Genomic DNA, 15,480 nt, shown 5'->3' with positions numbered 1-15,480 from the left:
TGAACTGCTCCAGTGTTGGTCCCTTCCACAAAGTGCAGTCCGCCAGGAGCAGACTGCTCCACAGCTCCATATTGGCCCATGGGGTCACAAGTCCTGCCAACAAGTGTGTTTCAGTGTAGGCTTCCCATGGGGTCACAACCTCCTTGAGGCACATCCTCTTCTGCCCCATGAGGTTCTTCATGGGGTGTAGGGGGTTCTCTGCTGCACCATGGACCTCCATGGGCTGCAGAGGCACAGCTACCTCACTCTGGGCTGTACCATGGGCTGCAGTTGTTTCCGGGTCCTCTTAAAAAGGAAGACTCTAAATTCACTTACTCAAAAACACCAGCTTTTTTTTTATTGCTCTTTAACAAAGAACTTGGCAAATAATTGTGTTCAGCTACTAGGGATGTCTCCAGGGTCACAGGCAAACACATACTAAAGCCTGTTCTGTTGGGTTACATTACTGTATGAAATCTAGGGTGACTCAGAAAATGCTTCTCTATTTTTGTTTTATCTGCAGCAATAAATATGTTGTTGCAGATGAATTTAATTTTGCCCTGCTTTTATCTATTAGTCATACTGAGCATAAGACCTTTTCACATCCATTTTCATTTGACCACACTATTTTTCTTCCTGCTCCTATCTAGTATACCTGTCTTCATAGTAGTAAAAGATGATCTGTCTATGATCCAGCTCAGGATGCCAGTTTCTGCTGACTAGTAATTAAGTTTTCAGGCAGGTGCATCCCTGGAGATTCTTCTTTTTACTTGAAGGCAGACATATAAATCCATGATAAGTGAAGGCTATTCTTTAGGGTGAAGAATAACACTGTATTGGCAGTTCAGTAGGTGTCTGCAGGCTGAGTTGTATCTACTATTTTTTCCCTTTCAAATGCTCTTTCATATTGGCATTCCTCTGCTGTTTCATCTATTTAGACTAAGGGGGGAGTGTTTTATGGCAGATTTCATAGACTCCTGGAATGGTTGGAGCTGGGAGGGACTTTAAAGATCAACTGGTTCCGCACCCCTGCCGTGGGCCAGGACACAGTCCAGTAGAGCATATTGTTCAAAAGCCTGTTCCAGGGATAAGGCATCCACAACTTCTCTGTTTTGTTTGGTTTGGATTTAATTTTGAACATTGAAGGTTGCTATCAAGTTTTGAAAGATAACAAGAAGGTAGAATGTACAAATATCAGTTAAAAACTGCTTTTATTCATATCTTCAAAGTGCGCACATATGTATATCTTTTATAACATTAGCATATTCAGGCATTTTTTGTTGCATATTAAAAGTTGAAATTCTCTCTCCCTCCCTGCCCTGCATTGTTCTCTGGCAATTGAACAGGAGGCTGAATTTCAATCGTTAAGAGAAGCTCTCTCCTTTGTATCATTAATTGATGGATATTACAGATTAACAGCGGATGCCCATCATTATCTTTGTAAAGAAGTAGCACCACCATCAGTCCTTGAAAATATCCAAAGCAACTGTCATGGGCCAATTTTGTAAGTATTTTTTTAGTAATATGACAATTGGATATTATTTTTTGAGGATGACCTTTAGTTGTCTGTGAACTGTGGTAGGCATCTTAAAATGTTTTCTTTATTGCATTTATGTAACATAAAATGCTTTATATTTTTCCTCTTTTCTTTCGCTTTGTAAAATACAGTGCCTTCTTGACATGTTATAAAAGTTAAGTGGAAAGATCATTCCTTGATATGGATAGAAATAGTGAGTTAGCAAGGCTTGTTTAAGAGGAAATTCGTTCTTATAATGATGAATGAATGTTGTTTTATTTCAGCTCTTTTTTCTTGTTAGCCATTTTCCTACTTAAACCCACCTTTTTCACCCACACTAATGTTTTGCTAATTTAAGCTTATTTGTTAAGCAATTTTAGACAATTAGTTTCTTTTATAATGCATGTTGAAAATCATATCATAAGCTGTGGGGGATATATACTTTTTAGCCCTTAACATTTCTTATTGGATAAATAATTGTGATGGTTTAGTACAGAAAATTTTAAAGTTTTTTTAAAATAAAATGTACTGCTCTCTACATAAGCAACCACCCTATATATTCGAAAATAAAGGGCAAAGAGATTAACTTCAGGAAAGATGTACAAAATTAGAGTTTTAATTGTTGTTCTATTAGATATTTGTTAATATTGTTCATTGCTCAACCTCTTATATTGCTGAATTTTGCAATTATGCGATATTAAACATTTTCTTTTTACTGTAGCATGGACTTTGCTATCAGTAAACTGAAGAAAGCGGGTAATCAGACTGGTTTCTACGTCCTTCGCTGCAGTCCTAAAGATTTTAAAAAATACTTCCTTACCTTTGCTATAGAGGTTTGTATTCTGTCTTAGTGCCTATTTGGTTTTTGTTGTGATATAACAGTGAGCCTGAGATGTTCAGTAAATGATTCTGAATTTTTCCCTCCAGAGTGTTTTTTCTGATATGGATATTCTGTGGCTACTTTTGTCAGATGGGCTAACTTTCAGGGTCTTGTGAGAAACATCAGAGTTGGTACAGAATTGCTAATGCAAATACCACATGCTTTGGAGACCAAGACAGGAAAGAGAGCTCAGGAGTTCTGGAGATAGTGACATGAGTCTTGGGACTGTGATAAATGTTTTGGAGAAGGAGCAATTTGATGGGTTTTCTATTATTTTAAAGTTTGGGGGGTTTTGGTTGAGTTTTTTCCCTGGGTTTTCCACACAACTCCCCACTCACAAGTGGGCTTCATTAGTTTCTGAGTGTACAGCCTTTGACGATCTGAGAGTGCCTCCTTCACAAGTTCCTCTGGAGTTGGGTCCTGTCCACACCCCCAGTGCTGCACCAGCCATATTATTTGTCAGCTATTACATCAGCACAAATCTCCTGGTGTTAGCTAGGGAGAAAGCCACCCTGGAAATGCATATGGTTCTCAAGAAGGCAGAGAACCAGATGTACCTCTTCTCTCTGACATTGCAGCTAGTGATAATATAATGCTTTAATATTACTGTTAAATAATTGCATGATCTTGTTTCAAGAATTAATTTCTCTTTATTGTGTGCAGAGCTACCTCTGTGTTTTTAGCTAGGGAAGGTAATACATGAATTTTCCTGCTGGTGTACATCAAGCTAGCAAGTTTGCTAATGCTGTCAGAGATAGGTGCATCTCTGAAAATTACCGAGTAATGCTGATGTGTGAATGGAGAAGTGTTATGTCCAGTCAATGAAGCATGTTTGGTAGGGAATTTTGTAGACAAAGAAATCCGTTCCTGAACAAGGTGAGAGAGGCAAAGTTGACAGTCAGGCTTGTGAGAGAAGACTACCATTGCCTTTAAGTGACTCTGCTGCAACTTTTTTCTTTTCCTGAGTCTTGAGCAAGTCATTGGAGAGCTTTCTATATTCAGAATTTTTTGGAACATTTGCTGCAGTATTGAGATACAGGACCACAAAAGCACTATTAAGAGCTCATCTTGTTTAAAAATGTTTATTGCTATCTTTTCATGAGTCATTGTGAAAATATATCAGTGCATATTAAAAATATGTATTGGGAAGTAATTTCTTAGAGCTGTGCTGGAGATGACAGGAAAGCAGAACTACAGCTGAGATCTCCAAATGCTTGCCAAACCAACATGGAATATAAGCATTAGGGCTATTGCTTCCAATAAAATTTTATTTTGATGTAACCCCATGTCAGGGTGAATAAGCTTTCATTAATAGCTCTGAAGGATTTTTCCTAGGATCCATTATCTGTTTTCTCAGCTCCATCTTTTCAGGTTTCATTAACATTTTTTTTTTCTCTAGCATCAACATGCTAGTTCCAGTGATGGGAGTAGAGTCATGTTTTCTCAGAATCAATATTACACAGTGAGAACAAAATAGCAAATTATGATCATGTTTTCCTGAAGCATCCTTTCTTTAATTAGTAGAGTGCTATACATTTAAATAAGCTTTCAAATATTAAATATTAATAAATTTCATTTTTAATGGAAAAATTTTCTGCAGCGTGACAGTACTACAGATTATAAGCACTGTTTGATTACAAAGAATGAGAACGGAGAATATAATCTTAGTGGAACCAAGAAAAGTTTTAGTAATCTTAAGGATCTCTTGACGTGTTACCAGACAGAAACTGTCCGTTCAGACAGCATAATTTTCCAGTTCATCAAATGCTGTCCTCCAAAACCAAAAGGTAAGAGACAAATTGTTTCTAAGCAGAAAGTTTTCTAACTTCTAGATTAAAACCTTAAAAATAAATTAATACTAAATGCCTCTCAGGTAGATGCATGATACAAAACTGGGAGGAACTGTTGGTACCCTTGAAGGCAGGGAGGTCCTTTAAAGAGACCTCAGCAAATTAGAGAATGGGATAATGACCAATCATATGAAGTTTAACAAGGAAAATGTCAGATTCTGCATCTGGGATGGGGCAGCCCTGGATGTACAGACTAACTGGGGAATGAGATGCTGGAGACCAGCACCATGGAAAGAGTCCTGGAGGCCCTGATCTATGGCAAGTTAAACATGAGCCAGCAGTGCCCTGGCAGCCAGGAGGGCCAACCCTGTCTTGGGGGCATCAGGCCCAGCATTGCCAGCCAGGCAAGGGAGGGGATTGTCCTGCTCTGCTCTGAGATGGGGCAGCCTCACCTCGAGTGCTGGGGGCAGTTCTGGGTGCCACAGTATAAGAGAGATATAAAACTGGGGAGTATCTAAAGGAGGGCCATGAGGGTGGTGAAGGGTTGGAGGGGAACTGTATGAGGAGTGGCTGAGGTCACTTGTTCTGTCCATTCTGGAGAAAAGGAGACTGAGGAGAGACCTCATTGCAGTTAAGACTTCCTTACGAGGGGAAGAGCAGGGGCAGACACTGATCCCTTCTCTGTGGTGACAGTGACAGAACCCAAGGGAATGGCCTGAAGCTGTGTCAGGGGAGGTTTAGGTTGGATATTATAAACAGCTTTTTCACCCAGAGGGTTGCTGAGCACTATAAGAGGCTCCCCAGGGCAGTGATCACAGCACCAACCTGAGAGAGTTCAGAAGTGTCTGGACAATGCTCTCAGGCATGTGGTGTGACTCTTGGGGATGATCTTGTGCGGGCCAGGAGTTAGATTTGATAGTTCTTGTGGGTCCCCTCCGACTCAGAATATTCTGTGGTACGTTTGTGGGGGTTTTTTTTAAATTTCACTGACCTATTTATTCATCTTCTTTGTCATAGTTTTCAGTTCCAGCATCTCCCAAATTTTAATTTGGTGTAAGATAGTCTTCCAGAAGTAGTGATGGGAGCCAGTTCCATGATTAGAAGCAAAACTGATTTCTAAATTGCAGTGGATTGTGTGCAGTAGCATTTCTTCTTATGTCAAATGTTTTCACGTTGTAAGAAGGAAAGAGTTACTAAATGGATTATTTATCACTGAGAATACTTCCATAGGCAACAGAAACAACATTGTCAGTGAATGTCTGTCCTTGTTGATCTTAGCTGAGTTAGGCCAAGTCTGCAGTATGGTTTCAGCTCCTTTTTAACACTAAAAAAATACACATGGAAGAGAGCTCCTGCCTGAGAAGTGGATTTTTCTTGAATTCGCATTTAATTTTCTTGCCTTTGATGTTCATATCTTTCTCCTTTATGAAATCTTTAAATATCTGCCCTTCTAAGTAGCACTACATACAGTTAATATAAATCTTTGTCTCTATCAAAGTTCCTATTTAAAGACCAAATTGCCAGAATAGAATATATTATATAACTTTTACTTCTCTCAAATTTGATTGAAAATAGCCAATGGATTCAAAACCTTAGAAAAGATGCAACAAATAAATACGCATGCACATGATAGAGAATAATTTTGTAACATTATTCCATTGAAATCAAAAATGCATATGCATCAGAATGATAAATTATTGAATAAGTATAATCATGGATATGAGCAGATACCCACAAAGACATACTTTTCAGATTTAGTTTAAGTATCAGACTTGCTCTACTTTTTATTATAACAGAAGGTAATTTCCATCCTCTTTTCCATCCCCAATTGTTATAACAAATAGGGCAGCAGTTAAAATGTGAAAGGAGGTAGGGATATTTTCAGAATGTTTGTCAAAAGTAGGAATACTTAAAAAAAACCCTCATGAGTGAACCCAGATGATTTTACTGAAAATATAGTTATATTTCTTATAATAGAAAATATAAGAAATTAAAGAAAATATAGAAATATAAGAAAATAAGAAATATAAAAAATACAAATTAAATGCTATGTGGCTTTTAAAATACTGAATCTCAGTGTGATATCTTGTTTGTGTTGAATTGAGTCCCTCATTAATAGCCCTTCTGAAATTATTTTGGTTTATTTTTATATTTTATTAATTTACTTTGATTTTCCTTTCCCTCTTTTTTCTCCCAGATAAATCAAATCTCCTAGTCTTCAGAAGCAATAGCGTTTCTGATGTACCTTCATCACCTACACTACAGAGACACAATAATGTCAATCAGATGGTCTTTCACAAAATCCGTAATGAGGACTTGATATTTGTAAGTCTGTTAGTTGCTTTTTTCCACTGCGGATGTTGGGTTTAATAGGCACCGAGTTTTAAAAACCTCAGTACGTGTGTAAAAGAATCTTATCTGAGCTGGGAGATTTTGCTGTAATCTTTCCTTAGAGTTATGGAAAAGAATTTCTTTTATTTTCCAGAAATGCAAAAAACTATTTTTTTTAATTAATAAGCATCCTTTTGACTGCAATAGTAGTTATTTTGTTCTAGAGATGTCTATATACATATTTAATGGAATTCCTTCCTCTCTGGTTCTTGCAGCAAGTTACTTTCTGAGATTCTTGAGTAGGCAATAAAAAACAAGCAAAAATTTAAGATGTTTTTGATATAGTTGCTTCCTTTCCTTCTCAGCTGGACTCTACAGCCAATACACCCCTAAAGACATGCTTATGCAGGGGTGGTTTTCTTTAGATGTCTTTTAAAAGAGGCAGATATTTTTGACTTTTTTTTCTATCTGTATCCTTGCTTCCTTTTAGGAGGAGAGCCTTGGACAGGGCACATTTACTAAGATTTTCAAAGGCATAAGGAAAGAAGTGGGAGACTATGGCCAGCTCCATCAAACTGAAGTTCTTTTAAAGGTGCTGGACAAAGTGCACAGAAACTACTCTGAGGTTGGTGTGGTTGTTGACTGCTATATAAAATTTGTCCATGCTATGTTGAGCATTACTCTTCTTTTTTTGAGCAGTAGCAATTTACTTCATAAATGAGTATTTGTTATATGGTAGAGGGTTATATGTTGAACCAAGTTCATGCTTAGACTTGTGACACTGGGAGTATGGATTTGAGACTGGCTTTGGGAATACACCCATGTACTTTATTTACCCTGTTCCCACCCCCTGTGAGAGAGCTCAGAGCTACCCACTGAGAACTGGAGAACAGATCATTTGTACAGTTAAAGTACCAGAGGAGGGGTGGTATGGCCACAGGATTGTTTTAACCAGTACATTCATTATTTACAGGCAAGGAACCAGTATTTGTGGAAAAACACTTTCTCTGGGTAGACTGTCTTCAGATTTTCCAGTAAAATCAAGTAATCAGAAGTATTTATGTATTAGAAAAACTTCCCATACATGGATTCACCCATAATCACTGAGCCTTCTCACTTTTTGAGTGAAGCTTTTAGTAGACCTGAAATGCTTTTGTGAAAAAACTAATAAACTGGTAGTGTAATCAAGCCCAAGACTGTGTATGTGATTAATTTAATTTTAATGATTTTCACAAGGTGTAGTAGAACTTACTATATTAATGTAACTTTATATACTGCTTATTGTTTATACGTGTAGTTTATTCAAGTTTCTAATTATCTAGCTATGTGTACAACAAGCCAAGAAAACCAGTTCACTATTTAGTGCAGTTTTCAATAATTTAAGATAAATCTACATGAAAATATAAATAAAGAAGAGACATTTCACATGGCTAATATTCATAAACACTGTAGGCATACACTTTGAACTATTAAAAACAATTGTAAAAATTATAATTTTGATAACATGGGTGTAATACATTTATATTCTAAAGTTAAGTATGAATCAGTTACTAAAATCTCGAGTATAGAAATAAAAATATAGTCACCTGAAAGAAAATGTTCTTTTTTTCACTTCACTTTGTTGGGTGAATAATCAGTACATAAGCAAGTGTAGGTGGAGATGCCACTGAGCAGAATAAAAAAAATAAAGAAAGCAATAAAAGCATTTGAAATGTTCCTGACAAAGTTGGAAAAGGTCTTGCAATAGTGATGAATTACATAATACTTTTTGTCTTTTAACTTAAAAATGTGCTGCAAAGAAATAAATTGGAAACTCAATGGTGCATTATGGCAGAATAAATTAGAAAGTGAATAGTGTATGATGAATTTGCCTTCAGTTTACTTTACCTAGGTAACTGACACTGAAAACAAAAGATTTTTAAAATGTTTAGACAGACTTGCCCACAGAGAAAAAGAGGTTGTTAACCTACCTGTGATGTCTACAACCAGTTATTTAGAAAAAGAAAATTAGAAAAAACCCTCCACAACCGAAAAACTGACATAAAAACCAACCAAGAAACAGTTGCCAAACACGAACCAACAACAATATAATATATGTTATGTAGGGTCTTTGCAAAGAGATAGTTGAAATATTAAAAAAAATGGTTTTAGTAAATTTATTAGAATTTTGGGGCTTTGTTTTCACTTATTTCTTTGTTGATCTCTCCCTCCCCTTCCAAAAAGTCCTTTTTTGAAGCAGCAAGTATGATGAGCCAGCTTTCTTACAAACATTTGGTGTTAAACTATGGAGTCTGTGTCTGTGGAGAAGAGAGTAAGTAGAAATTAATTATATTTTTTACAAATTTTTAAACATCTCTATTAGAGTTTGACATTGTTGTGGGGTAAAACCAAGGAAAAATCAAACAAAACAATGCAAGTTCAACACCAGCTGGACAGCTAATATGTGTTCACGCTGCAATAGTGTTAGTCTTGGTATCTGAGAACTAGTTAATAGTAAAAAAAAAAAGAAAAGGCGAAAATCGTGTACAGTACAGTCAGTGTGAATAGTAACGTCTGTAAATGACTGTCATGTCTGTTTTATGTGAGATCAGTTTTGCTGTGTGTCTTGGTTTGGAAAGACAGGTATCTGCCAGCTAATAAAAAAAAAACCAACTGCAGTTTCCTTTGGAATGGAGAGTGTAAACCCCCCCCACCACCACCCCCTTTTTTTCTTTTTCAATTATCAATTACAATCAGAGGCTCTTGGGCAAAGACTTGGGAAATAGGAATAGCAGTTCTTTACTAGTATGTATTACAAAACAAACAAACACAAAAAATCCCCACCAAACAACTACAGCATTAATAACAAACGAAAACAGTACCAAGAACCTTGAGGGCTTTGTTTCACAAAACCCAGGGCAGTTTGGTTTCGGTGTCCCTGCAGGATCCTCAGAGCACCAAGCTGGAACAGTGGAAAGTCCCGGGCTGGTAGCTGGGATGGCAGGGTGTCCCGGCAGGCAGGGGCAGGATGTCCCGGCAGTGCAGGGGGTGCAGGGTCACACTGTAGCAAGAGGAGCAGCGCCAAAGAAGCCGAAGGAGAGGCAGGGCTGGCCCAGCTCCCGCGGGTGGCAGAGAAAGCTCAGGATTCAGGCCGAACCGGTGATAGTAGATTTCCCAGGACTGGATCCCTTTGGCCACAGTGAAACTCTTCCAGCCAGCAACAGCCGTTCTCACTCTCCCTGAATGCCGGAAAAAGAAGAGCCCAAGAGCCTGCAGCTGCCTCAAGCTCTGTCTTTTACCTGCATTATCTCCCCCTTCCAACTTTGTCCACCTCTTTGTTTCGGTTAAGTATTCTCAAGTATCCAGCACTTATTCTCCTTGGTAACTTATGGGGAAAAAATTCTTTAGAGAAAGAAGGAACAAACCTAACCCCCAACACTGTGCCTCTGGAATGAGCTTTTAAAGTGTCAGAAAAATTGCAGCCCTACATTGTATCAGCTGTGGTTAGCTAGAAAGGGAAGTAATGTGCTACCCAGAAAAATCTTCATTTACTATGTTTAGAAACAGACATTGCTGCTCTTTTCCACACCTGCTGGCTTTGTGAGCACAAATATAACTGTTGGAGGTCCCATTCTGAAAATAGGAGGTACTGGTAATTCAACAGACACACTGCGAAATTTTAGCAGTAGTAAAATTTTTTTATAGCGTGCAAAAGTTGAATGTTTCTTCAGTTTAGCTTACAGCTTTGTGACTATGTATTAATAAGACTTTTTAAAGAACGCTTGAAGAACACATTCATACTGTCTTGTAATGAAATCTTAATTTTGGATAGTTGTCATATGCTAATGTGTGCTGTCTTCAGATATGACTGCTGGATCTCACTTTGACAGTTTTTTGTGTCATTCAGTCTTTGAGCTGAAATGTCTGTTTGCCCAAAACCCATTTTTTTTTTCTGTGATTAGAAATTTGTATTAAAGGAATCATTTTATAATAACATGAGCATATTATGTAGGTGGTTACCGTCATTAGGGGGAAGGAATTTCCAAAAGAGACGATGGATTCAGTAATCAGAATTTACCTCTGTAATCAGAATTTACCTCTCTTAGAAGGCTGGAATAGGCACAGCATTATGTTTGTCCAAGAACTTGTGTCCAAACAGCCACATGGGGTTTTTGTATTTTATTCATTGTACCACACACAGGGACTGTATATAAAATTTCAGGTGGATCAAGTTTATGATTGAAAAGAGATTGTTGAAAGAGGTATATGGTTACTAGTTTCACCTGAAAATTATAGCTGTCCTCTAGAAGTTATTCTCTTTCTGAAGGCAGGAGGCTTACTATAGTTTAAGGAGAGGCAGTTACTAAGAAATAGGAAGAGTAGCTCTTATTGATTCTCTGATTTACACAGTTGATGTACAAATTTGATAAAAGTTGTTCCACATAATTGCAAAAAAAAAAAAAAAAAAAAAAAAGAGTTTGCTGTCTCTAAAATGAATTTGTTAGAAAACCTGTTTATTTGTTACAAACAGGTAAAATACCAGTAGTTTTCATTATGAGCATCTTGGAGCTGAGAGCAAGGGTTCAGTCATGTGATTTGAAATGGTTGTGTTGAAAGTGATGTAGACAGTAGTTCTGTGTTGAAAGTGATGTAGACAGAAGTTCTTGTTTCTGGAGTTATTTACTAGATGGCTACATGAAGGCATATGTAATATACATATACAAAATTTTAGGGCAGATACTTGTCTGTTTTCAAGCAAAGCATCTTTTATCAGTAAAGCATGCATTTTTTCAGTAAGAATATAGATTATAAACAACTATGAAGTGAATGACTTGAATGTTACTGTACTCACCACATTGGCAGTGTTGTACATGTCTATTCTTCATCAGCAGTTACGTTATTGTGCCTTTCAGGTGAGGAAAGAAAGATGCTCGCTGTATTTTACCTAATCTGTAGAAGGTTAAATCTAAATAACTACCCCTAAGAATAAATCTGGTACCTTTGCATTTGAGAAGAAATTAGGTGAACTTCCACACTCTGAAGAAGTATAAAGAAACATAGAATATTTTTGGCAGTATTCAGATACCACAGAGGTTGAAATTTATAGTTAGATCACCAACAAGGTATCAAAAAAAGAGACACTAAAGTCATTAATCTGTCCTGAAATTTCATTATTTGTTGTTGGTTTTAATTGTTATTCTTTTTATCATTATGAATCAGACATCCTTGTACAAGAATATGTAAAATTTGGATCCTTGGACACATATTTGAAAAAGAACAAAAATATTATCAATATTTTGTGGAAGCTGGAAGTAGCCAAACAGTTGGCGTTAGCCATGCATTTTCTGGTAAGTGGTTCAGTTTTGTAAATGGCAGAATTCAAGTGATTCCAACTAATGCGTGTAGAAAGGCTGAGCTATTACCTAAAGACTTGAAACTCTGGAGGGTTTTGGCAATGGGTTGGCCATATACTGGCTATTTAGTAGCTACCCAGAGGCAGACTTTGTATCTTGCACAAAGTGTAGTTGGATGTTCATTCTTTTTTAATGCTTTATGTTTTAGCATGAAATATAAACACGTTTGCAGTAATGCTTTCCCCTCAGCTCTCCCACAAATCAGTCCTTTCTGGACTTCCCACCTCAGCTCATGATGCTGAACATAAACTGTTTCCTAGTAGTGTTAACTACTGGGAGGGGAAAACATTGTACCGTTCACTCTGCTATTGCATTCTTCTTATGCAACTAGATAAGTCTTTCCTTTAACAGAATTTAAATGTTCTTATATTAATTTTAAATGGATGGATGAGTATTCTGAATTAACACACCTCAAATTGTTTGAGACGTTAGGTAAAAAATTGGCTGAAAACTGTAACTTTGAGAGAAACTGGTGAACTTAATCTTAGCTTGATTAATTTAATGTGCCGTCATAATTTATTTGCTGATGTTTCCCTCATGCTGTACAGTATTTGTTTTTAAATATCTCTTCAACAGTAAGACTTTTTTTTGGTCAGTTTATAAAATGTTCATTTCTGTTTACAGGAGGATAAAGGCCTTGTTCATGGGAATGTCTGTGCAAAAAACATCTTGCTTATCAGAGAGGAAGACAGGAAGTCTGGAAACCTTCCATTTATAAAGCTAAGTGATCCTGGCATCAGTATTACAGTTTTGCCAAGAGATAGTAAGTCTTTGCATCAGCTTTCTTGTTCACTGCTTCTGACTTGAAAAATAAGTTTGGGGTTGGGTTTTTTTTCTGACCACCATCTAAAATAATTCTGCTATAGTAAGTTCCTTGATCTGTCATTCTGTAATTATCTTTACAGTCCTAGCCAAGCAGTTTTGAGTGTATCTTTTTAATTAGCAAATAGCTACAGGAAATAGAGCCACAATTCTCCATTGTGTGAGCATTTTTTCCTTGCTGTTCTCATTTTCAACCCTTTTTCATTGGTAGTACTATTATTATATTATATTGTAAATATATAATATAGTCTGTTACATTTGCAGTAACTGCTGAGCTGTAATTGGTTAAGTCTTTTATGGCTTGCAGGAACTTTCAGAAGGGAAACCAAATGCACTTTTGAAAATGCTGACTGGCAGTTAAAATGCATCTTCAGTGCATTTCTTGGTGAATACTTGGAACCACTTGATGATGTTAAAAATACTGGGTTATCATCCACTGTTCCAATGCTTTATAAACAGCAAAATAAATTAAAAGGAAAATGTGTGCAAGGTTGTTATGCTAATGGAATGGAAGTAACCTTACTGTTCTTTTTGTGGTCTTTCTTTTTAATAAAAACACTTCATACTTGGTACTTTTATTGATGTCTAAAGAAATAATATTTCTAACAGCCTATAAGTAATGCAGTGTCATTATTTGCCAGTAAACAATTTAAATTCTCTGTGTTTTAATGTGGAGCTTACATTATTCTTATGAGATCACATTTTAAGGAGCTGTAAATCCAAATCAGTACAATCCCATGTTTTAACTTGTTACTACAGTCAGTAGCAATAGCTTAAAAATCACATAGGGTAAAATTCCTTTTCATGGTGCCTTTTGCTGTGCCATAATACGCCAACCACCAGCAAAGTACTTTTTATTCTTTGATGTCTTGGTTCCTTGTGATAGCTATTAAGTCTTGGTAAGATTGGGGGAAATAGAGATATCAGAGAAAAAATGTCACATGGAAATGATATTAAAGCAATTTTATACCTTTAGGCTTATTTTACAATAAAACTAATGGATCTCCTCTCTGATTCACAAATATTATTTTTATTTTTGTCCATATCCCATAATTTTATTTTCTTGATGGGAACAAATCTTTGGAAAAGTATTATTAGTACATTGCAGAGTGAAATACCCATGTGTATTAAAGTAATTTTTACCATATCAAACATGTTAGGGCATTTTCTGGCCTTGTTATTCATCTTAACAAGTTTCCTTTGTGTGATCACACAGTTCTTCTTGAGAGAATACCATGGGTTCCTCCTGAATGTATTGAGAATCCCAAACAACTAAGCCTAGCTACAGACAAATGGAGTTTTGGTACCACTTTGTGGGAAATCTGCAGTGGAGGAGACAAACCCCTGAGTACACTGGATTCTTCAAGAGTGAGTATTACTGGGTCTGCAGTCATAGCAGTTCTTTGAACACTTCTAATTTAAAACATCTGCTGTTGTAACCACATCAGCATGTAAAGTGGTGTGGCCTATGACCACTATAGGAAAAAGACATTTTTACTTGTAGATACTAACCTGAAGAGATGATTTGAAGTTTGGTTTTATGGTGTTTATTTTGATTTTTAGGGGAACAAAGTACAGAATTGTCAGTATTATCTATTATCTATCTATTATTCATATTTTTGTTGCTTTATTGCAGCAGTGTATCACTTTAAGAAAAAGTATTCCTAACTTGCATGGATTTTAATTAGCATTCTTGTAATTGAACATCTTAAATACAGTAGTACTTTGTGTGTTGCAAAATTCTACTATTTTAGCTAAACAAGAAATGTTAACTTTTATCTCAGGTAGGGGCAGGAGAAGGAGGGGAGACATATTCCATAAAAATATTAATTCATATGTATTTGCTTCTTTAGTCGGAAGCAAGAAGAGTACTTCACTATGCCACAAAAGTACTGTTAGTATTATTTTTTAAAGGTACTGTAACCTTCCCATAAAGCCTGATCTGATTTCTCAGATATTTTGATCAGCTCTTACAATAATGTCCATGGTTTGCCTAAACCTAGATTATAGATATCTAAATATTTCTAATAATAAGCTAAGAGGTTGCCCTACATTCTTTCATAATACTCATAACGTTTTTCACAACTGTGAGTTCAGCCAGTTCACAGATCAGTAGAATTTTCTGCTGGACCCATCCAGCTGAGGATTTATGAAATTGCCAATAAAGGAGACACTATTTTTCTCATCTTCCTCTATCCTTTTATCTTCTACCATTAACTGGCTGGAAATTTCTGAAGTGATCGCTCTAAATTATACCAGCCTTGCTTTTTATGAAAATCTGTGAGATGTACATTTCGTGAGATAACAAGTCCAGGTTTAGAGCTGTAATTTTTAGCTAGTCTGGTGAGAATGTTAAGGCTTCTGCTACTCTTCATGGTTGTAAAATGACTTACCTGTTTAATTCCAGAAACTACAGTTTTATGAAGATAGGCACCAGCTTCCTGCCCCAAACTGGACAGAACTTGCTAATCTTATAAACAACTGCATGGATTATGAGCCGGATTTCAGGCCTTCTTTTAGAGCAATTATACGTGATTTGAACAGTTTGTTCACTCCAGGTAAGCTTGCAATACAACAGAATCATAAAGACTCCTGATTCCTATTGGTTCACTTTCTTTTTAGTATGTTTTATGCAATACATCATTGTATTTGACTGCAAATTACTATATAGAAATAAAGGTGGCTGTCAATATTCTACTGGGCTTGAAGTATGCCAAACAAAAGAAGAACATGCATCGATTTTAATAAGGTTCTTCGTTCTCTTGTTCA

At 36.4% G+C, this 15,480-nt stretch overlaps 1 protein-coding gene across 1 annotated transcript in view; it reads left to right on the top strand.

Moving 5' to 3' along the window:
* JAK2 (Janus kinase 2) overlaps positions 1-15,480 on the top strand; it is a 50,101-nt gene that overhangs the window by 16,457 nt on the left and 18,164 nt on the right. Inside the window, exons 8-17 of the mRNA XM_066180855.1 lie at positions 1,326-1,483; positions 2,217-2,328; positions 3,976-4,162; positions 6,363-6,490; positions 6,987-7,121; positions 8,720-8,807; positions 11,696-11,823; positions 12,514-12,652; positions 13,928-14,079; positions 15,119-15,269. Coding sequence (XP_066036952.1) covers positions 1,326-1,483; positions 2,217-2,328; positions 3,976-4,162; positions 6,363-6,490; positions 6,987-7,121; positions 8,720-8,807; positions 11,696-11,823; positions 12,514-12,652; positions 13,928-14,079; positions 15,119-15,269 — 1,378 coding nt within the window. The remainder of the gene's footprint in view (positions 1-1,325; positions 1,484-2,216; positions 2,329-3,975; positions 4,163-6,362; positions 6,491-6,986; positions 7,122-8,719; positions 8,808-11,695; positions 11,824-12,513; positions 12,653-13,927; positions 14,080-15,118; positions 15,270-15,480) is intronic.

This window comes from Chamaea fasciata, unplaced genomic scaffold (genome assembly GCF_029207755.1).
Source record: "Chamaea fasciata isolate MVZ Bird 193981 ecotype frontalis unplaced genomic scaffold, bChaFas1.0.hap1 SCAF_4, whole genome shotgun sequence".
NCBI classification, from domain to species: Eukaryota; Metazoa; Chordata; class Aves; order Passeriformes; family Sylviidae; genus Chamaea; species Chamaea fasciata.
The sequence above is the reverse complement of the archived record's forward strand: the minus strand, read 5'-3'. Positions and strand labels throughout refer to the sequence as shown.